Source organism: Atractosteus spatula, chromosome 1, assembly GCF_055471065.1.
Source record: "Atractosteus spatula isolate fAtrSpa1 chromosome 1, fAtrSpa1.hap1, whole genome shotgun sequence".
Lineage (NCBI taxonomy): Eukaryota > Metazoa > Chordata > Actinopteri > Semionotiformes > Lepisosteidae > Atractosteus > Atractosteus spatula.
The window spans coordinates 25,885,422-25,909,330 of NC_142706.1; the positions used below are offsets into that span (position 1 = coordinate 25,885,422).

A 23,909-nucleotide genomic window follows, 5' to 3' on the forward strand; every position below is an offset into this window, starting at 1 on the left:
AAAATTCTATTGTTGGTGGAACAGTCCACGCAGTATATGCCACAGGACTCACAAAACACAGGAGTGCTCTAGTTAGAAGACATAATCAGGACTCACCCTTTGTAAGTTGCACTGTCGGAGATTGTCCTTATCATGCCCAAGCCAGGTGGTTAGTCGTCCACCTAACGAGTTTGTTTTGCGGGGAGACACCGAATGCGTAAACCGGTCACTGAAAACCGGGCTTTCTCTATGCAGTTGGTGTAGTTAATTGACAGCAGCGTAGTTAAACGAAAACGCAAAGTAAAACTTTATATAAAACTTGTGACTATAGAGACTGCTCAAGAACGGGAAGGTCCTGACTGGCCAGCATTGCATCAGAAGCAGATGGCAAGAATACACGGAAGAGTTTTATGCAAGCACTAGCGACCCTGAGCCACCCCACGACGACCCAGTGGAAATGGAGCCAGCTATCCTGGATGAGGAAGTCGTATGGGCGCTGAAGCAGTTACCAAACAATAAGGCACCTGGTATTGACTGCATCCCAGCAGAAATGTTGAGGCCTGTTCCACCAGTGGCTATCAAAGTGATCTGCCAGAAGATCTGGGAAACCAGCAGGTGGCCAAAGGATTGTATTCATCCCACTGCCTAAGAAAGGTGATGCAAGGGACTCTTGCAACTACCATAAAATAGCCCTGATTCCTCATGCGAGCAAAGTCCTCTTGAAGATCATAGAGCAGCGTCAGCGCCCAATCATTGAAGCAGAACTACCTGACTCGCAAGCAGGGTTCAAACGAGGTCGTAGTACCCGTGACCATATCACAAATTTGCGGTGGATTATGGAGAAATGTCATGAACATCACAAAAACATCTACATTTGCTTTATCGACTACAGTAAGGCATTCGACTGCATCGAACAGGATAAGCTATGGAAGGCCCTGCAAGAACTGGGAGTGCCAGCACACTTGATTCAGCTGATAAGATCCTTTTATAAAGACCAAGAAGCAACTGTTTGAACACAACATGGAGACACCGAATGGTTCAAAATCGAGAAAGGTGTGTGACAAGGCTGTATTCTGTCCCCTTTTCTTTTCAATTTTTACGCAGAAATGATCATGAGGAAATTAGATCTGGAAGAATCGGAAATCGGTGTGAAGATTGGAGGCAGAAATATTAATAATCTCCGCTATGCTGATGATCCAACATTACTGGCGGAAATGGAAGATGGCCTGAAAGACATCATATTAAGAATCAAAAAGGAAAGTGAAAAGATGGGTCTCCACCTCAACATCAAAAAGACGAAGATCATGACAACAGCTGGAAATGGAGCAGTCAAAATAACCATCAATAGTGAAGAGATCGAATGCGTCAAGGTTTTCTGCTTCCTGGGATCCATGATCGTCCGAACTGGAGACTGCGGCCCTGAAATCAGGCGACGAATTGCGTTAGGCCGTAGTGCGATGCTGAGCATGCACCAAATCTGGAAGAGCAAGAACATCAGCCTCACAACCAAATGCAAAATGGTCCATGCTATTGTGTACCCCATATCAATGTATGGGTGTGAAAGCTGGACCCTGAAAAAAGCTGACCAAAAGAGGATGGATGCTTTCAAGCTATGGTGCTGGAGAAGACTGTTATGGATACCGTGGACAGCAAGGGTCACCAATAAAGAGGTTCTGGAGCGCATCAAGCCAGAAATTTCGCTTGAGGGAAAGATCACCAGACTCCGGCTCACTTATTTTGGTCACGTGATGCGATCAGATTCATTGGAGAAAGCAATGATGCTTGGAATGGTCAGTGCAACAAGAAGACGAGGCCGCCAAAGAACGCGGTGGCTCGATGCCATCAAAACGGACACTGGCTTAGGCATAGAACAGCTAAAAGGGAAAGTCCAAGACCAGAAAGCGTGGCGAGAGATGGCCTATAGAATCGCCGAGAGTCGGATCCGAGTGACCGGATAACGTCATCATCATAGAGTCTGCTAGATCCACCTACTTCTCTCACATCATTGAAAATCACCAAAACAACCCCAGACATCTTTTCTCCACCATCAACAGACTGCTCAAGCCAAACTGCCCCACCACATTGCCTGCCTCATCGCAGTTCTGCAACACATTCTTAGATTTCTTTAGTTCTAAGATTGACAACATCCGGCATCACATTCTCTCCACTATGCATATCATTTTCATACCTCCTCCCTCCTCATCCAACGTCTCTGGTTCCCTTCTCTCCAGCTTCTCTCTTCTTGACTCAGCATCCCTCAATAAACTAGTTACACGCATGAAGCCCACCACATCTATTTTAGATCCCATTCCCACCACTTTATTTCAGTCCTGTTTCTCTTCTCTCTGTCCCATTCTCCTCAATATTATAAATGAATCCATGAGCAGTGACATTGTAGCAACGGTCCTCAAAACTGCTGCCAAAAATGCCTAACATGGCTCTCGACAATCTTAACAATTTTCGCCCCATCTCCAACTTACCCTTTCTTGCAAAATTTCTAGAACGTGCTGTCACACTTCAGTTACATAACCACCTCATGACAAACAACCTTTTCGAACCCCTCCAATCTGGCTTTCGTCAACTTCACAGCACAGAAACTGCCCTGGTCAAAGTCACTAACGATCCTCTAATAGCTTCTGATTCTGGTTCTCTTTCTATACTCATCCTTCTTGATCTCAGTGCTGCTTTTGACACTGTTGACCATAACATCCTACTTTCTCGTCTTGAGACTGTGTTTGGAGTTTCTGACACTGCTCTCAAATGGTTCAAATCTTACCTAACTGATCGCTGTCACTGTCTCTCTTAATGCGTACAGATCTGAAATTTGTCTTGTTAAGTCTAACGAGCGGGGTATGCTGCAGTACAACGTGGTGGGCGTGTCGCAATGAAATTTTGCGTCATACCCCGCTGTACCGTATGCAAATTAGATTGTGTTAACAGTATCCAGAATCACCTTGTAAAACTGGCAGGTGGAGCTAATAAATTTTAACCTCTCATATACAGCATTTGAGCTGTCACCAGAAAACACTCGATTTCGAATCCCGATCACCGCTGAGGGACAATCTTTATTCAATTAAGAATTTAAATTAGATACTCTTTAGACTTTTAAATTTAAACTGTGTATTACAGTATTTTAATCATTATACATTAAAATGTTGGTATATTTTATGAAAGCAAGATTGTTCAATGGGACAAAAGTACATAACCTACCACCTTAATCATAAATATTTTTATTATGCAGAAATATTTTATGCATCAGTCTTTACCGAAGATATTACTAATAGTATTAATAATGAATGACCTTAGACAAGCTGTAAACTCAAAGTATTACCCTGGTCCACATTCTTTGTAACCGTCTTTGTCAACGAAAAGACTATTTTTTCATTGACAAAAAGTAACACCATAGCATTTCTTTGATATGATCTCGCATTCATTTCCAATCATAGATAGATAGATACTTTATTGATCCCGTGAGGGAAATTGCAGAGTAGTTTTGAGAATCTCCAATGCACCATGCCTTTCACATGCTCATAAAAGATGTTAATTTAGGAACATAGACATATTACTGAATGTAAACTGTACTGTATATGGATGGTCTTTATAGTTTAAAGAAAAAATACATAACCTAAATCAGTTAAAACATGAAACTACCAAACATTTTAAGCATCAAAGTCTTACATGTGGTTATTTCGAAACGTTTTTATGTGCTCCTTCTGACCATATTACTGTACGTTTATATACTTTGTGAAAATTGATCATTCTAACCTTTTCTGCCAATACGCTCGTTATCGGATTAAACAAAAGCATACTTTTAGAATTGGATTAATAGGGAATATAATATGGATTTGCGTATCTAAATAAATTAATTACGGTATTACTATATTCATATACTGTTGCACTAACAGTAGTATAAGACTTTCCATTGATATGTGTATTGCTGTTTCAGTGCTTATCACATGACTTGCCTTGGTGGCATGATAGCTTAAATGACTGATTTATAACCCTGAGGTCGGGTGTTCAAACCCAGCTGTCGCCATGAGTTTTCTTTTAACAAATAAACATTTCTTTGAAAAACTAAAATAGCAAATATTGTTGGCATTATATTGACATTTTTTATATTTCTAAATATCACAACATGTCGGTACTGTATGTACACAGCGGTACCCCAGGGTGTAGGGCGCAAATAAAGTGAACCCGAAAGCCCTACATTAATGTTGTGCATTCGCCTGGCGCTGCAAGGTTTTCACATCTCTCTCTGCGGGAGTGCTGGCTGTGCCGAATTTCGCTACACAGAGTCTGAGTCTCTGTGTCTACATTGTTTGTAAACAAACCGGTTTCACAGGTATTTTCAAAGTAGAACAGGGCAAGTCTTCCAATGAAAGACAGTCCACCTTCCCCGCACTGACAAATGTTTTCTTAGAAAAACACATTCACAGCACGAAGCTGTCAGTCGGTTTGAACACCATGGGTGCTGTTTTTAATAAGCTGCTGAGTAAAGAATAGGAATTTTCCTGCTGTCAGCATTATTGTGTATATAGTTTTATGTACAGGCTGCGAAAAGTTTCACAAGTAGAGGTTTTTAAAATTAGGCTTGGCAAACGATTTTTTTGAATTATTAAAAAATAAATAAAAAACGAGATATAATGATGTGTTCCTGCTTAGACATTGCACGACTTTAAAAGCTATAAAAACAGGTTTCGATAGTTAATAACCACTTTTTATGTGCGGAAAACAGGTGATTTTTCTTCCTCGTGATCAGCTTAGAATCTCTGTGTACACTGTAAGGTTTTTACTTCTTAATTAAACATTTAAAACACACAAATTTAATAAAAACAACACACGTTTCGAATAGAAAAAATCATATTCTGTTGTCTTCCTGGTATGTAGAACAGATCAGCAGGTCCTTTTTCCCCAATCAGAGGCTCTGAAAACAGTGTGCCTCCCACTGCGCTGCGTCAGAGGGGGAGGTGGCATCGAGAGGGAGGAAGTGCGGACCTCAGTATTGCACAATTGCTGTAAAGCACCAATTGCGTCTGCGTTCATAACTTAGTGTTTAAAATTAAACAACGTAATTCATTTTCTTTGACTTCTAAGTCCCTTAATTATCATTAAGCACAGGTTTCTTTTTTGATACCTTCGTTAGACAAAGCAGGAACTTATTGTACTTTCTAATAACATTACACGTGGAAAGATTACAGATTACAGATTTTAATCTGTTTTAGTCTTTAATTTTGTTATACATTTTAAAAAAGTTTGATCTATGCATACACCACAAAACTATTCTAGATTGTATTTCTGAATGCTATGTATAAAAAAACTTGCAGCTTACTCAACAAGTCTAAGATGATCACGAGGAAGTGTATTGCATGTCTAATGGTCTAACCCCATTTTCCCCATTTTGATTAAAATCACAAACACGTGTATAATTAAATGCACTTATTGATTCACAATCTGACAATGCAATGTAAATCGTTATCTTTGCATTCCCTTAATTCACTTTAAGCATAGCATTCTCACTGTTTAGATTTATTTTCCATACCATTGTTAAACAAAGCAGGGGCGTATACTACTTCCTCATGGGATCAAATGTGGAAAGATTAGAGTGTAATTGTTTTTATTTTTTAAATAAATTTTAGAAATGTCATTTATACAAAAAAAGTTGCATTTAATACCACTCAATAGTTATATTAATAGAGATAAACTCTCTATTTAAGCTCAGATCAAAGATCAAACAGCAATATCTCATACACTGGGACTGATCTGTGATATCTGATGTGGTTGAGTTTGAATTGTGGTGCTCTAGCAGGCTAGCTATTGTCTGTGTGGTTCGGGCCGGGTGGCTGTGCTGAAAAATAAAAACTGGTTTAACAACTCTTAAGCATACTGTAGTTTTTGTTAGACCATTAGACATGCAATACACTTCCTCGTGATCATCGTTTTTTTTTAATTATACCTTTTAGATACTTTAATTTTGAAAACACAACACACATTCCGTACAGATACAGTACAATCACATTCTCCTGTCTTCCCGTGGTGTAAAACGAATTAGCATGTGATTGAGATAACAATGCGGTGCCCACATTGGGGTAAAGTTAGCTTGAAGTTCAAAAATGATTTTGACACGCATTTAGCTTTTTCACGAAACCTCCTAGAGTTATGAAAACACTTGCTGTGTGTACAAAGTACATTGTGACTGTTTTCACAGTCTTCACTATGTAGTTTTTAAGCCATTTTTTTTACTATGCTCGAATATTCTTTTGTTCATATCTTTGCAAGGGAAACACAGAAAGCCTTCAAACCAAATGCATTTTAAAGACCATGACTTGTGAAAATGTTCACAGCCTCCACATAAAACTATCAGTGAGCTAATTTGCTTTTTTTAAACCTCCGGTTTTTCATTGATACGTAATTATGCACTAACTGGAACCCGGTGGGACCGCTGTGTACATACGTTCACAACGCGAGAAATACTGCTCAATACGGCCGAGTGTGAAAAACCCGTATATCACCATAGGAAGCATAACAGCACAGCCTCCAATTACCCAGACTGTAAGCACGGGTATAAAGCTTTGTTTGATTTCTGAAACCCTTTCTTTATGTCCTGTTTTCATTCAGGTAAGGGTAAACTATATACACAATACTGCTGACAGGAGGAAAATTTTCTATTCTTTACACAGCAGCTTATTAAAAACAGCACCCATGGTGTTCAAACCGATTTTGTTTACACAGAAGACTGACACAGCTTCGTGTTTTTTCTAAGAAAACATTTGTCAGTGCGGAGAAGGTGGACAGTCTTTCATTGGAAGACTTGCCCTATTCTACTTTGAAAATACCTATGAATACCTATGGTGTGTATTTTTTCTTTAAAATACAAATACCAGCAATATACAGTTTACATAATATGTTTATGTTCCTAAATTAATATCGTTTATACCTTCAGATGTATTATATTCCTATTCTTTTTATACTCAGCTACAAAAATTTCCCTTTAGTGGTAAAATTCCATATAAATATTCAATACTAAGCGGATTAAAATGTGCACAGTAAAGAGATTAAATGATCAAATCGTTTCACTACCGACCAATGCACCACAAGTGCCCCTGTCGGTCATTTTGGCCAATCACGTACCGCGGTATGCCGCGGTGGTTTGTGGGTAGATACGTGCGGTATGGGTTTGTACCACGGACTTTGAATGGCTGCATCTGTACATGTTTCCACTTGGTCAGCTTTTAAGATCACATGGCCTCAGCTTTCATTTCTACGCTGACAGTACTCAAATATACATCCATACCAAACCTGACACTGATGTGGCTGTCTCTATTCTATCTAATTGCATCTCTGACATGAAAATTTGGATGACTCAAAACTTCCTTCATCTTAACTGCAACAAGACTGAAGTCATGCTTATTGGCACCCCCATCAACTTTGTAAAGCCAGTCCTGTAACCCTATCTGTAGATGGTTCTGTACTTGAGCTTCAATCTAAATTGAAAAACCTTGGGGTTATATTCGATTCTGGCTTAACATTCGACCCACATGTGCAGCATACTGTCAAAACGTCTTTTTTTCACCTCAGAAATATTGCTAGACTATGCCCTATGCTGTAACTAACTGTGGCTGAAAACTGATCAACACATTTGTGTTCTCTCGAATTGACTACTGTAATGCTCTACTCACTGAAGTATCTAAATCTACTTTGAACAAACTGCAGTATGTCCAAAATTCAGCAGCCAGAATCCTGACCAGGTTTAGTGCAAATGATCACATTACTCCTATCCTGGAGTCCTTGCACTGGCTTCCGGTCAAATTCCATGTAGACTTTAAAATCCTCATGCTCACCTATAAGGATCTGCATGGCTTGGCACCTCAGTACCTGTCTGAACTATTATCGCCCTAGTCCCCGCCTCGCAACCTTCGCTCTTCTAATTCTGCTCTCCTTACTGTCCCCCAAGCCTGTCTACATTGTATGGGTGACAGGGCCTTCTCCTGTTATGCCCCCAAACTCTGGAACTCTCTCCCCAAGGATATCAGAGAGTCATCTTCTCTAAACTCTTTCAAATCCAGACTCAAAACCTTCTTCTTTAGAAAAGCCTTTATTTAACTGGTTCCATTCTTCACCCCTCTGCTTTTCTTAGTACCACCATCCACGGTCTCCTCTGTATATTGTAATTGTGTTTTATCTTGTGTATTCTTTTTAATTATTGTTGTTGTCATTCTGTAAAGTGCTTTGAGATGCCACCTTTAAAGGTGCTATATAAAATAAAGTTTATTATTATTATTATGTAGAGTGTTGTTATATAAATATACAGATGCAGCCATTCAAAATGCGCGGTACAAACCCGCGGTACGGTAATCTACCCACAAGCCACCGCGGGGCACCGTAGGGCACCGCGGTAAGTGATTGGCTGGCCAAAATGACCGACAGGGGCACTCGTGGTGCATTGGTTGGTAGTGAAAAGATTTAATCATTTAATGTCTTTACTGTGCACATTTTAATCCACTTAGTTTTGAATATTTATATGGAATTTTACCACTAAAGGGAAATTTTAGTAGCTGAGCATAAAAAGAAGAGGAGCATAACGCATCTGAAGGTCATAAACGATATTAATTTAGGAACATAAACATTACTGTATGTACGTAAACTGTACTGTGTATGGCTGGTCTTGGTAGTTTAAAGAAAAAATACACACCAGTCTTCCATTTCTCCCTAAACATTTTAAGCATGAAAGTTTTATGAAACGGTACCCAAATATGCGATTGCTGTATAGAATGAATTTTAATTTTAAAAAATTATTTAACATGAAAATTAAGCTGTTTACATCTTCCGCCTGAGAACAGTCACCCGTTGCTACCCAACGCAGAAACACAGCCACTAACTAGCAAAGAGAGGACATTAGCTAGCCAATATGATAAAGAAATAAATGATTATTTTGTTTATTTCTTTTGCACATTTCTTTGAACATTTCCATCGATTGTACAAGCACTTGGAAACTGTCCAATTCCTAGTTCATCAGGCATTTTCTTTTACGCTGCGGGCATTCTCCCGGTCTGGCGCCGGTCTGTGTCTTCTAGGATATAATGCCAGCGAACTCTTGTTTTTATGTCCACTATAACAGACAATCTCCTTTGCTTTTAACCAAGCGTCTAACCCCTCTGATTGGAGAAAAAAGACGTGCTGGTTTGCTGTACATACTGTACCAGAAAGATGATTTCTTTCTATTCGAAACGTGTATTTTAAAAGTTTAAGAAGTAAAAACCTTACAGCGTACACAGATTTCTAAACTGATCAGGATCGTTATCTTTGTCTTATCCATAATGATGTTCACCGCTCTGTCCAGCAAATTAATAATAAACTTTATTTTATATAGCGTTTTAAACGAATAAGTAATTAGATTGCTCATAAACCTAATCACTTTTTCTACATAAACACCGGTGAAACCGGTTTAATTCGTCACAGCCAGCACTCCCGCAGAGAGGGGGGTTGTACTCGTTAATGTCTTAGCCGGAACACATCATTATATCTCATTTTGTATTTCTATAAAACAATCGTTTGCCCAGCTTAACACTATTGTTGTTATTGTTTTTATCCTGTAAAGCGCTTTGAGGAGCACAGCTTTCTCACCACTTAGATTACTTTTTGATACCACCCTTACACAAAGCAGAAACCTCTTGTATTTTCCGATGACATACAAGTGGAAATATTACAGATTTTAATCCTCTTTTTTCTGAACCAGGGAAAATCTGATCATCTTTCTCTATAACAATAATAAAAAACTTTATTTTACATATCACCTTTAAAAGTGGCATCTCAAAGCAATACAGTAGATGTAAACCACAGATTACAAAGTAAATACCCAGACAAACGCAAACTCGTTTTTAATAAAATGCTTTTATTCATTCAGCAGAGAGAGAGCGTAAAACCTGGGCGTAACAGCTGTTCCTTTTTCTGATCACTCGCTCTCTGGATAAACGTCTCACCTGTCCTGTTCTTTGTTTTCCTAATTTGCTGATTATGCCTTCTGCGATCCACTTCTGCCCTCACACCTAAAGAAGACTATTTTAAATTTCTTTGCGCGGTCCATTGTGCAATTAACCCTTGTATGTGCTGTCCTTAAGGTGATATCACATAAAGGTAATATGTAAAATAATGTTTTTTATTATTGTTATAGAGAAACATGATCAGATTTTCCCCGGTTCAGAAAAAAAGATCTAAAGTATACTAGTTTGTCACTAGTATAATTTAATACAGTCTTTGCTGTGCTCTAGAGGATCCTTGTGATATTTCGAGCTCTGGTTGAATGATAAGTGTCGCAGTTTAAATAAATTTCATAGTTGGAAATTATGAAACGCTCTGTTAAAAGCAAGGGAGTTTTTATGTCCGTTGCAGTTTTTTTTAATCCCGGCGGAACACATTCCATAAGAATCAGCACTTTTATATATCGCCTTTAAAGGTGGCTTCTCAAAATGCTTTACAGGATAAAAACAACAATAACAGCAACAACAATATTGTATTTCATTGCACTTTGACAGATCGTCCTTAAATCAGTTGTTGACTTTTCTCTCTTTACTACTGAACTGGTTTGGATTGACTGAGCTCTGTTCTGTACCACACAATGATCCCCCCAGAGTCTCTGCCCCGGGTGATTTGTTTTTTTTTGACAGAGGGTAAAAAACTCTCTCTCTCGCTTGCCCTCCCCCCCCGTGTATTGTCTGTTTTTATTGTGCTGTCCTTTGACAAAACAAGGCTCGCCAGATAATGTGAATCGAAACCTGTTTTTCTAGCTTTTAAAGTCGTGCGATGTGTAAGCGGGAACACATCATTATATCTTACATATAAAAAATACATAATATAGCTCCCAAACAAACGCAAACATGTTTTTAATAAGATGCTTTTTAATAAGATGTGGCTGTTAATGTTGGATTAAAAAAAAACACTTAGCCCGATGTTTGTTGCATTGCTTGAAAAATAACTTTATTTCGAGAGACTGGATAAGTAATTCAAGTGTTTTTTTTTTAACTTCCTGAGAAACAACTAATAATTTAACTATATGTGCAAACGTTTTATGATATGTCGCTGTTGTGAATGTCTGTGGACATGTGCTGGCTGGACAGGAGGCTCTACTGTACACAGGGAGGGGCAGGAGGGGGGGACAAGACGATACATACTCTTAGAGTTTGATTAATAGGGAATATAATATAAAAATATTGTACTAAAAGATACACTCTACAGACATTCACAACAGCGACTGTCAGAAGACAGGACACAGCGGCTCAGACACCCGCTGAATGAAAAGGGGCACTTTAATGTTCTGTATGGCTAATACTAAAGCCAAGACTTTAATATTCTTTTCTGTATGTTTAACAATAGTGGGTACTGGCCTAATTCGGCCCTGCTCCCATTGTTAGGTGTTAATGTGTTGTTGTTAAGTGTGAATTTGTACCTGTTTCCCTGAGGTCTGGCTTTTTTTCTGGAAAACCATAACTCTGGTCTTGTCCAGATTGACTGTCAGCGCCCAGGTCTGACAGTGACAGTGCTGCTCCAGCAGTGCCAGGTTCTGCCGCAACCTCTGTTCTGTGGGTGACTGCAGGACCAGGTCATCTGCAAAGAGCAGGAACTCGATTTCTGTAATTAATGCAGATCAGTAAATCAAGGGACAAAACAATTATTGTGCCTGGCTCCTCAATGGGCTTTGACGTGCTAATGCGTTGGTTTAACAGTCCGGGTGTGGCAATGTTTTTTATTATTGTTATAGAGAAACATGATCAGATTTTCCCCGGTTCAGAAAAAAAGATCTAAAGTATACTAGTTTGTCACTCTTCTCATCCCCTCTTTGCTAAATGGCTTTTGAATAGAGTCACATGAAGAGAGAGGTGAAACAGCCCTACACAGCCCTGTTGCAGTACACGAATAAAATTATATCTTATTAATTTCTTTAGATACGCGATTCTTTTAATACAGTCTTTGCTGTGCTCTTGGGGATACTTGTGATATTTCGAGCTCTGGTTGAATGATAAGTGTCGCAGTTTAAATAATTTTCGTAGTTAGAAAGGGAGTTTTTATGTCCGTTGCAGTAAAAGAAAATGCCTGACAAAGTAGGGCTTGGACAGATTCCAAGTGCATTTTTGCAATTTACGTTGCATTGTCCATTGTGCTCCATTGTGCTGCTGTAATACAGCTTAAAATAATTCAAAGTCTAAACAGTATCAGCTTTATTTATGGGTTGCAATTTAAAAAAAGCCAAAAACCGCACTCAAAATGCAATTTAGAGCTTTCTGGCAAGAGGAGACACCCAAATTAATAATGTAACATGCCACTGTTTGTGCATGAACAAGGTTATACTGCTATTTCCTTAGATACGCGATTAAAAAAAATAAAAAAATTTTGGATCCCTGGCGGAACACATTCCATAAGAATCAGCGCTTTTATATATCGCCTTTAAAGGTGGCTTCTCAAAACACCGTACAGGATAAAAGCAGCAATAATAGCAACAACAACAATATTGTATTTCATTGCACTTTGAAAACCAAGTAATAACTTAACTATATGTGCAAACGTTTTATGATATGTCGCTGTTGTGAATGTCTGTGGAGTGTATCTTATTTGCCTGTCTGTCCTGGCTCTCTCGCTCACCCTCCCCACCTCTCTCCCTCAATTCAATTCAATTCAAGGTGCTTTATTAGCATGACAGATGGGTACAATCAGTGTTGGGTATTTACTTTGCTTTGAGATGCCACTTTTAAAGGTGATATATAAAATCAAGGCTTTAACTTGCTTTAACTCCGCAAGTCTGAGTTCTCGTGTCTGTCCTATCCGAACTCGAAAGTATTACAATATGTATCTTTATAGCAGGTGGTGTACAGCTTTTTAGTATAGATTACACTTTTCTAAAATGTATTTAAAAAATAAAAACAATTACAATCTAATCTTTCCACGTTTGATCCCAAGATCCCAAGAAAAATAAATCTAAACGGGGAGAAAGCTATGCTGAAAGTTTATTAAGATACTTAGAAGACAAAGATACAGTATCGATTTATGTTGCATTTGTCTGATTGTGAATCAAAAAACACATATATTTAAACCCGCGTTTGCGATTTAAATCAAAACGTGATTTAAATCAATATAAATGTTTATATTGTAACGCCTAGGTGACTATTCATTGTTATCAAAATGACTTAAATTCGATCATGTTGTGATATTTAGAAATATAAATTTGTTTGGTCCGAGTGAGGTTTTATTTCATCTCTGACTCAGGGAAACGTTTCATTTTTTCAAAGAAATGTTTGTTAAAGGAAATTCATGGCTCCAGCGGGATTCGATCACAGATCGTGTGACATGGGAGTCGGGTGCTGAAAAGCACTACAGAAACATTATCAACAGACAATGTACAGCGTGTACTATTCTTGTGTTGCGGTACATGAATATAATTATATCGTTATTAATTTCTTTAGATACGCGATTCCATATTATATTCCCTTTTAATCAAATTCTAAAAGTATGCTTGTTGACTCCGGTATCACATTAGTTAAAGACTTCAATGCTTAAAATGTTTAGGGAGAAATGGAATACTGGTGTGTATGTTTTCTTTAAAGTACCGAGACCAGCCATATACTGTATGTTTAAGTTCCAAAATTAATATCGTTTATGGCCTTCACACGCATTACAGTATGCTCCTATTCTTTTTATGCTCAGGTACTAAGATTTCCCTTCAGTGGTAAAATTCCATATAAATATTCAGTACTTAAACGGGCACAGTTAAGACATTAAATATACATATACATACTGTATACAGTACAGTTTGCATACGGTAATATGTTTATGTTCCTAAATCAATCTCTTTTATGAGCATGTGAAAGGCATGGTGAAGCGTGATTGCGAAATGCTGTGGTGTTACTTTTACAAAGACGGTCAATGAAAAAAAGAATGTGGACCAGGGCAATACTTTGAGTTTACAGCTTGTCCAAGGTCATTCATTATTAATACTATTAGTAATATCTTCGTTAAAGACTTTGATGGCGACAGCTCAAACATGAGAGGTTGATCTTTATTAGCTCCACCTTGCGGAAATTCCGGATACTATTATTTCGCTTGCTGTATTATAGGAGAATTTACGGTAACTCGCGGTATTTACCGGTAACTCGCGGTAGACTGCGTAAAGCGCACCGCAAAATAATGCGGTATCGCCCGCGCATTTTGAATGGCTGCATCTGTAGTTAATTATAGATACATTATTAAATGTTTGTAATATATCACTGGTTAGAGACTTGGTGTGCATCCAATAGAATAACCTTTATTAATAATTGGAACAGTAGTAGTAGTAACAGTGCGCACGGTTCTTCTCACTTTGACGTCACTTCCGAAAATCACCGAAATAGGTCTTTGGAGAGATTTCTATCCAAGTGCGCAATTACATTCACTATTCCTTACCTCACTTAGTATATTATTAAATTGATTATTCCTTTATATATAAGAAAGATAGATTTAGGATACAGCATTGTGATATTGGTAGAACTGATTTTTCAGACCATGCTCCTCACTCACTGTCCATGCAATTAAGTAACAATCGTAGAAGTACAACATGGAGGTTGAATTTGAGTCTTTTCAACAATCCACAATTTAAAGAACAAATAAAACAAGTATTAAATACTTTTTTGGAAGAGAATGATAATGGAGAAGTGGAACCAGAGATGATATGGGACACATTAAAGTCAGTTATAAGTAGGACAGTTACTGCTCTGATCACTCATAAAAAGAAGGTAAAGCAATTAAAAATACCTGATCTAAATATAAAAGTAAAAGAGCTTGAGAAGAAAGATAAAGAAAAACAGGATTCAAAACACTTGCAAGAAATACAATTAGGAATGAAATTGATATCATATATATACAGGAAATCATATATAAACAGGAAATCTCCTGTTATGCTCCCAAGCTCTGGAACTCTCTCCCCAAAGATATCAGAGAGTCACCTTCTCTAAACTCCTTCAAATCCAGACTCAAAACCCTCTTCTTCAGAAAAGCCTTTACTTAACTGGTTCCATTCTTCACCCCTCTGGTTTTCCTAGTACCACCATCCACGGTCTCCTCTATATATTGTAATTGTGTTTTATCTTGTGTATTCTTCTTATTTATTGTTGTTGTCATCCTGTAAAGCGCTTTGAGAAGCCACCTTTAAAGGCGCTATATAAAATAAAGTTTATTATTATTATTATAAATTGAAAAAAGATCATATTTACTAGACAAGAAATATCATGAGTTGGAGTCAAAATCACTAAAGCTGTTGGCAAGAAAATAATAAAAAAACAGGCTGATAATACAGATGTAGCCATTCAGAATGTAATCCTGTAATTAAAACCCCTACATTTTTTGTCCATCAGTCCAAGCGTTTTGAATTCTCTCAAAAACATTAAAAAATGTAACATGATACTGTTAGACACAATGGACAACTGATTCTTTAATTGTTTTTAAAGAAAATAAAAAATAAAGAACATTGACGTGTCCCTGCCTAACATAAACATTGCAAGACTTTAAGAGCTATAAAAAACGGGTTAAGATAGTTTAAAAACAAACACTTTTTATGCAAGAAAAATTGATGATTTTACATTAGGTATATATTATGTATGAGACCGTATAGCTATAAAGCCACTACTGTACAGTATGTGTGAAATATATTTTTCACTAAATTGAAATCAAAATTTAAAGTTAAATTATCCTGATTACTCATTGCTGAAATTTACATTACAGATTTACAATATAGATTATAGATTAATATAGATTATCTCAATGCAGATGTAAGCCTGAAAGAAGCACATCGGTTCACAACAAGCAACAGTAGAATAATAAACTATTTTTCATATATGAAACTGAATAATGTTGTTTTTGTAATATTTTTATGACGTATCTCTTTTTTAATTAATTCAATATTTAAAAATACTGTACTATACAGTTTAAAATTACTTTGTACCGCAAAATACTACATTTTTGCATTATCCACTGTGCATTCTGAATGGCTGGACCTGTATACATATATAAATTAAGAGACTGTAATTGTAATGCTATGCTATATAAATGGGAAGAAATCCAAAACACTTTAAATAAATATTACAGAAAATTAATCCACAACCTCATTCAGAAAATGAAGAACATATTGATGCTTTTTTTGGAATCACTTTGATTACTGTTTCTTACTGAAGAACAAAATAATTAAAAGCATTAAAAGCAATGATAAGACCGGAATAATTGAACTGTGAAATTATGAGGCTCAGAGCTAATAAATCACCTGACACTGATAGTTTTAATTCAGAATTGTATAAAATGTACTGAACTGGGTTAATATCATATCTCTTTTCAGCTTGCATCTCAACGTTAATTGACAGAAAAATGTCTCTATCATGGAGAGAAGCGATCATCTCAGTTATCCCTAAAGAGGGAAAAGACTGGATTGATGATCATTCAGACTAGTCTCAATCCTTAATGTGGAATATAAAATATATGCAACTATTCTGGCTAAAAGATTTGAGAAACAGGATTCATCTACAGAGGCAGCCATTCAAAATGCGCGGTACAAACCCGTACAGCAAGCAATTACCCACAAGTCACTGTGTTGTACCACGGTACGTGATTGGCTGGCCAAAATGACCAACAGGGGCATTCGTGGTGTATTGGTCGTTAGTGAAAAGATTTAATAATTTAATCTCTTTATTGTGCATGTTTAAATCTGCTTAGTATTGAATATTTATATGGAATTTTACAACTAAACGGAACTTTTTGTAGCTGAGCATAAAAAGAAGAGGAGCATAACGCGTCTGATGGTCATAAACGATATCACTTTAGGAACATAAACATATTATGTAAACTGTATATGACTGGTATTGGTATTTTAAAGAAAAAATACACACCAGTATTCCACTTTCTTCCTAAACATTTTAAGCATCAAAGTTTTACATGTGGTTATTTTGGAAACGTTTTTACGTGTTCCTTTTGACTATATTAAGTTTATATGCTTTGTAAAAAGTAAAAATGTTTCACCATTTCTGCGAATACGCTTGTTATCAGAGTAAACAAAAGCATACTTTTAGAATTTCATTAATAGGGAATATAATATGTAATCACGTATCTAAAGAAATGAATAACAATATAATTATATTCATATACTGTAGCTCAAATAGTAGTATAATACACTTTCTATGGATATGTGTGCTTAAGTTTCACTCATTTTCACGTGATTATGTCTGTGGCGTGATGGCTTAAGCGATCATGCCCCAGACATACCTTGTATGCCAGGCGTCGTAAGATCGAACTCGGCTCTTTTAACAAATAAACCTTTCTTTGAAAAACTTGAAAAGCAAATATTATGGACACTATATTGAGTGTATTTATATATATTTATATATTTTTTTATATTTCTGAATATCACAATATGTTTGAAGCTAGGTCATTTATTAAAAACAATGAATAATTTGAAGCTGCTACTACTGTCGTTATTACTGATAATAAATATTATCTACCCTATATTGAATTTCTGGTATTGGTATTCTAAATATCACAAAACGTTCAAAGTTAATACTATTAGTAATATCTTCCATAAAGACTTTTATGCATAAAATATTTCTGCATAATTAAATAGAAATAGAAAAATAGAAAATTTAAAATGCTGCCTTGAAGAAGTCTGGATAAAGTGTGGAATTTGTCTATGGTCAAAAGCGCAAGCACCTTGAGTTAGGAAACTGGTTTTGCTAAAAATATTACTACTATTGTTACTTTGTTTTTAATTCCAGCACTGTACCCCTGGGTCCAGATCAGATTCTTCTGCGGGGAGCCCAGCTGAGAAATACCCAGTGGGTTCATGGGATTGTTGTCTACACAGGGCATGATACAAAACTGATGCAGGTATACCCTTCCTTGTGTTGGATCAATGCATTCATTTAATGAATTGTTTTGAGGCTAGTTTCACAACAGCTTATTGTTCACATTAATATGTCCTTCGTTAGATAATGTACTTTGCATGCATTTCTTTTGTATTTGTTTAACATTCTCTGAAAAAAATGTTATTTCCATAAACCACAAAATTAATATGAATAACTTGAATACCAAGTGTAACTTCACAAACCCATGCAGTACTGACAAAAATCATGAAATGGCTTGATCTAAAAATTAACCAAAATATGGTTAATTTAGTGTCCAATAGAGGAGATAAATCATGCTTGTAATGCAGATCTGTATATTTATTACATTTTTGTAGTATGTTATATAGTTGTGATTTATATGCTGACATGATGTTTAGGAATTTTGAATTTGTTATATTCTTAAATAAGTGAAATATATGTTTTTTTTAATGTTTACTAAACAGATGTTGACAGCTAGTAACAGTGTAACATGCTGTTTTTTACAATAATTAATGTAACATTGATATGAATGTACTACAAAAAGCCAACTATTGCATTCACACATTTCTGAAGCAAAAATGGTAGAAAGCATCAAGCACTATTTTTATGGACCTGTCTCTCAGCTCAAATCAAGCAACCCTAATCAGGAGAACGCAGCCTCAGACAATGATACTAAATGTAAAATATAAACAGTATAAACAGAAAATAACTTCTTTACAGATCCAGCCATTCCAAATTTGCGAGGTTCTCTGCATTAAAATGCAGTGAGCGTGGCGCATCATACCGCATGTTAATTGAAATATGATAATAGTATCCGGAAGCACCTTGTAAAACAGTCAGGTGGAGCTAATTAAGCTTAACGTCTCATGTACAGCATTTGAGCCAGAAAACACCCGCTTTCGAAGAATTTAAGTTGTATACTCTTTAGATTTTTAATAATTTTAAACTGTTTATGCTTGTTATTCATTAAACATTAAAAAGCCGGTATATTTTATAAAAGCAAGATTGCACAGTTGGACAAAAGTACACAACCTTCCACCTTCATCATAAACATTTTAATTATGCATTAATTTTTTGCATCAAAGTCTTTAACTTGGTAACTTAGATGGGTCCTGGGTTTAAAGTGCTTGTTCTAACATTATTAAGCTTATATTCTGTTTTTCATAAAAAGTTATAATGTTTTATCCTTTTCTAAGAATACATACTGTAGTAAGAACACCACTTGCTGTTACTGTAAAAAAATAAAAGTTGTACTGATTTAATACCACTTGATAGTAATATTAATATGGAGTCGTGTAACTAAGCAGCTAAAATATTTTGGAAACATATTTTGGACATTTTGGAAACATTTTGACATTCACTTTTTTTTTTAAAGCTTGTATGGTTCTTATAGTTGTAATCGAGAACTTACTCCCATTACATGTACAGTAATGTTGAAACAGTACAGTATGTTGAAACCGTACCACGACAGTTGAGATGTGTTACACCTTCAAGTAAGCTAGTGACTGTTGTTTTCTATGTTAAGATGAAGTTGCGTAACTCTGCGGAAATTATTCTGTACACTGATGAGTTATAGAGCAGACACGTTGTGTATAGCCTCATACACTTGTTAAAATGTTCTAATTTTTATGTGATATGGAAGATATTATTAATAGTATTAATAATGAGTGACTTTGGACAGGCTGTAAGCTCAAAGTATTAACGTGGACCACTTTCTTTGTAAACGTCTCCATCAGTTTAACTCATTCACCCGTGATTACTTGGAAACTTTTTGCCTGCCCTTTTCAGGTACAGCTTAAGTTGTTAAGTGGCGCATTGGTGTAATGTCTTAGGCGTGTGCCTTGCATGCTGGAGGTAGGGGATTCAAACCTAGTTGTCGCTATGAGTTTTCTTTTAACAAATAAACGTTAATATGAAAAACTAAAATAGCAAATATTATGGACACTATATTGACATTATTTTTTACTTACCTCTACCCCCCCCCCAACTTTGGAGGACTTCTTTATTTTTATTTTTTATTTTTCACACTCTCATTTTGTTCTTATTAGACAATAACAAAAAAAATACATTTACAAAAAAAAATATTAAAGAAAACTTCCTACTAATATTCTTAACATCCAGTGCCATTCAAGTATGTCACTAATGGGCCCCAAACATTCCTATACTCATTAAGTTTCCCCTGTAAATTATATGAAATCTTTTCAAATTTAACTTGTGATACAGCTTCTTTAATCTGTTCTTTGTACAACGGTTCTGCACTGTCCGCCCATTTTCACAATGTTATTTTTTTAGCAATAATACAGAATCAAAAAAGTATTTTTATATTGAATTGCCACTTTAACCTTGGATAATTCACCAAGGATACATGTAATGGGAGTAAGTGGACTTTAGATATTTAGGTGCCTGAGAGCTTTCTCCACTGTAGAGGTCAAGAATGACTGTATTTGCTGACAATACGATAATAAGTGCAATAGTTATCCTTCATGTGTGCTACATTTGGAACACATTCCTGTATTATGCCACTTCATCTTTTTCAATTTTTCTGGGTATAATAGAGTCTTGTTTAAAATTTTGTACTGAAGCAGTTTATGTATAGCTCTAAATGGATAACTAACATTATGCCACATAGTACCGCAGTCAATGTCCTCTGACCCTACACAGAGATCAGCTGTCCACTGAGATGCACACCTATCAAAATACTTGTCTGACCTTGCATTAAGAAGGTTGTAAAATGTTCAAGCCTTCACTTGTATATTAGTCTATAGTTTATTAGCAATAGTTTACTGCAGTAATTATCCATTTCTTGTTTTAATTCACTTAACGGAAAGGTTTTAGACAGTAAACGTTTACGTTTTGAGTAATTAAAAATGTATTTTGCTGGAAGAGATGTTTGATGAGATAATTCAGAAAAGGACAACAGTTTGTTATCTCTAATCATATGACCCAATTTACTAACACCTACTTGAATCCGTACTTTACCAAGACAGTATAGTTAGTCTTGGTGATCTAAATAATGCTTGATGTACAGATAATGAAGTGTCATAAGATAAGGTTTTATTGCAGCTTTTTAATATTTTAAAAGAAGACCCAATTGATGTTTCAATTAAAGATTTAGGATATGCCTTGCTATAATACAAACTTTCTAAGGAGATACCTAGCTCCGATGCTGTATCATGCTCTATTTGTACCCAATCCTTTACTATTTCTGATTTAAACCACTCCTTTGCTTGAACTGAGCCAAATGCCAAGTAATAATTGTAGAAATTAGGTAGGTCTAACCCACCTTTATTTTTTGCTGCACTAAGTCTTTCAAAAGAACAACAAGCTTTTTTCCCTTTTCAGTCCAAAGATGTAATCGTTTTATGCAGCGCCTCAAACCATTTCTTGTCAATCTTTAAAGGTAGCATTCTCAGTGTATAATTTACTTTAGGTAGTATTGGCATCTTGACTATATTACTTCTACCCTACATGGAAATAGGTAAACATCTCTATCTGAGTATGTCCCCGTTTATTTTATTTAACAAGTCTCTTGATTTAACATCTTTGGCAGCCCCAGATACCCTATCTCTGTTGTAACACGTACTGGGTGAGCAATCTTATGATTCAATGATAATGAATTGAGTTCCATAAGCTCTGTTCTGCTCCAGTTGACCTTATAACCTGACATCTTGCCAAAACTTTCAATGACATCTACTGCTGCTGAGATTTTTATGAACACCTATACCTTATATCTGGACTGATGCTCTTATTTTGCAGGTTAAAAGTTCGAGTGCTAAATTAGATAGTAAAGGTGAAATAGAACACCCTTATTTGGTGCCTCTATATAAACAGAAAGGTTTGGATATACAGCTGTTAGTCACTGTAGATGCCTGTGGACTGTGATATAAGATACCAACCCATTTATTAAAATATGGGCCATAACCAAACAATTTTAGCACATTAAATAAGTATTTCCATTCAACTCTGTCAAAGGCCTTCTCAGCATCCAGTGTGCATATAGCTGATTTTGATTTACTGAGTTTAGCATGATGAATCAAATTAAACAGCTTTCTTGTATTATCTGAAGAATATCTATTTTTCATAAATCCTGTTTGATCTGGATGTATGATTTTTGGTAGCACCTTACCTAACTGATTAGCAAGTTCTATAGCTAGAAACTTATTGTCCTAGTTCATTAAGCTTATTGGGCGATAACTACTGCACAATGATGGATCTTTACGCTTCTTTTATACAAGGGTTGTAAAAGACTCCCTAAATGATAGTGAAGTCGTGTCTGTTAACCACATATTATTAAATGTTTGCACTAAGATTGGACTAAGTATGGACTGAAATGTCTGGTAGAACTCAGCTGTATATCCATCGGGTCCAGGTGATTTATTATGAGAAAAGGAAGCAATTGCTTCTTTAACTTCTGATAGAGTGAGAGATGACTGTTTCTGTCTTCTGTTCTAAGTTTTGGGAGCTCTGTACAGATGCAGCCATTCAAAATGCGCGGGCGATACCGCATTATTTTCCGGTACGCTGTACGCAGTCTACCGCAAGTTACCGTTAAATACCGCAAGTTACCGGTAAATACCGCTAGCAAAATAATAGTATCTGGAATTTCCGCAAGGTGGAGCTAATAAAGCTCAACCTCTCATGTTTGAGCTGTAGCCATCAAAGTCTTTAACGAAGATATTACTAATAGTATTAATAATAAATGACCTTGGACAAACTGTAAACTCAAAGTATTGCCCTGGTCCACATTCTTTTTTTCATTGACCGTCTTTGTAAAAGTAACACCACAGCATTTCGCAATCACGCATTTGTTTCCAATCATGCAAAGTACAGTAATTTTTGAGAATCGATTCACCATGCCTTTCACATGCTCATAAAAGAGATTGATTTAGGAACATAAACATATTACCGTATGCAAACTGTACTGTATACAGTATGTATATGTATATTTAATGTCTTAACTGTGCCCGTTTAAGTATTGAATATTTATATGGAATTTTACCACTGAAGGGAAATCTTAGTGCCTGAGCATAAAAAGAATAGGAGCATACTGCAACGCGTGTGAAGGCCATAAACTATATTAATTTTGGAACATAAACATACAGTATATGGCTGGTCTCGGTACTTTAAAGAAAACATACATGAAACATGGTTTCATTATGACCAGAATCGGTCTTGAGATATTTTTAACTTGATTTACAGTATTTGAGAGGTATGTCTTGACACCGATAGTACGTAAGTACTGCTCACGTACTGTATATGTTTCTAGGTTTATATTATGCATTTCATACGGTCAAATTACTTTTGAGCAACTGATAAGAAGCGCGAAACGGTATGCCCAGGGCGTTTTAGTTTCGTTTTGTGCGGCGACTGCTTTAACTATATCGCCGTGGATTGATTAGAGATATCAAGTACATACAAGTCATTTTTTAAATGTTGTAGTTTGTCTTGTAAAAATGTTACGAGAACATCATCTGTCAACAATTACACAGGTTCTGTTTCCATATTGCGGATTTTGGTTACGTAATATTATTTTCTAATTTAACGTTGTGAATATATGATTTGGGCAAACAGAGCCGCAAAGAAGTACATTATGGGTTGTTGTTTTTTTTTGCAGTTTTATCTAGAACAAGCGATGCTTAAACCTTTGTCTGAGTCTTGTGAAACTATCCACACGACAGTTAGCCACAGTAGGAGTTGACTTCAGTGATGTCACTGATGGGATGTTTCTAAAAATCCATCCTCTGTAAAACGTCTTCTCTAGTTGTCCTGCATATGTATTCGCTAATGAAGCTGTGTGTTCTGAGCCTGGATCTCTACATTTCTGTATGAACCAGCTTAGAGGGCTAAAGACAGCTTGTGTTTAAATTGAGTGTAAGGTAATTTATGCTTCTAAAGTCATGGTCAGCATTTATTATTGTACTGTGCTGTAAACTTGTTCTGTGCCTAGTCACATTATTTTATAGCGTTTTTATAGCGTTATCAAATCTGGTGGCGCTGTGTGTTAGTTTCCTGACTCCCATGTCACATGGTCTGTGATTGAATCCCATGGAA

General features: G+C 36.2%; 1 protein-coding gene across 3 annotated transcripts in view; it reads left to right on the forward strand.

Moving 5' to 3' along the window:
* The window catches only part of atp8a1 (ATPase phospholipid transporting 8A1), a 372,853-nt gene that overhangs the window by 166,661 nt on the left and 182,283 nt on the right, over nucleotides 1-23,909 (forward strand). For all 3 annotated transcript variants that reach the window (XM_088910036.1, XM_088910046.1, XM_088910027.1), the window contains exon 10: nucleotides 17,751-17,862. In XM_088910036.1, the coding sequence (XP_088766162.1) occupies nucleotides 17,751-17,862 (112 nt within the window). The remainder of the gene's footprint in view (nucleotides 1-17,750; nucleotides 17,863-23,909) is intronic.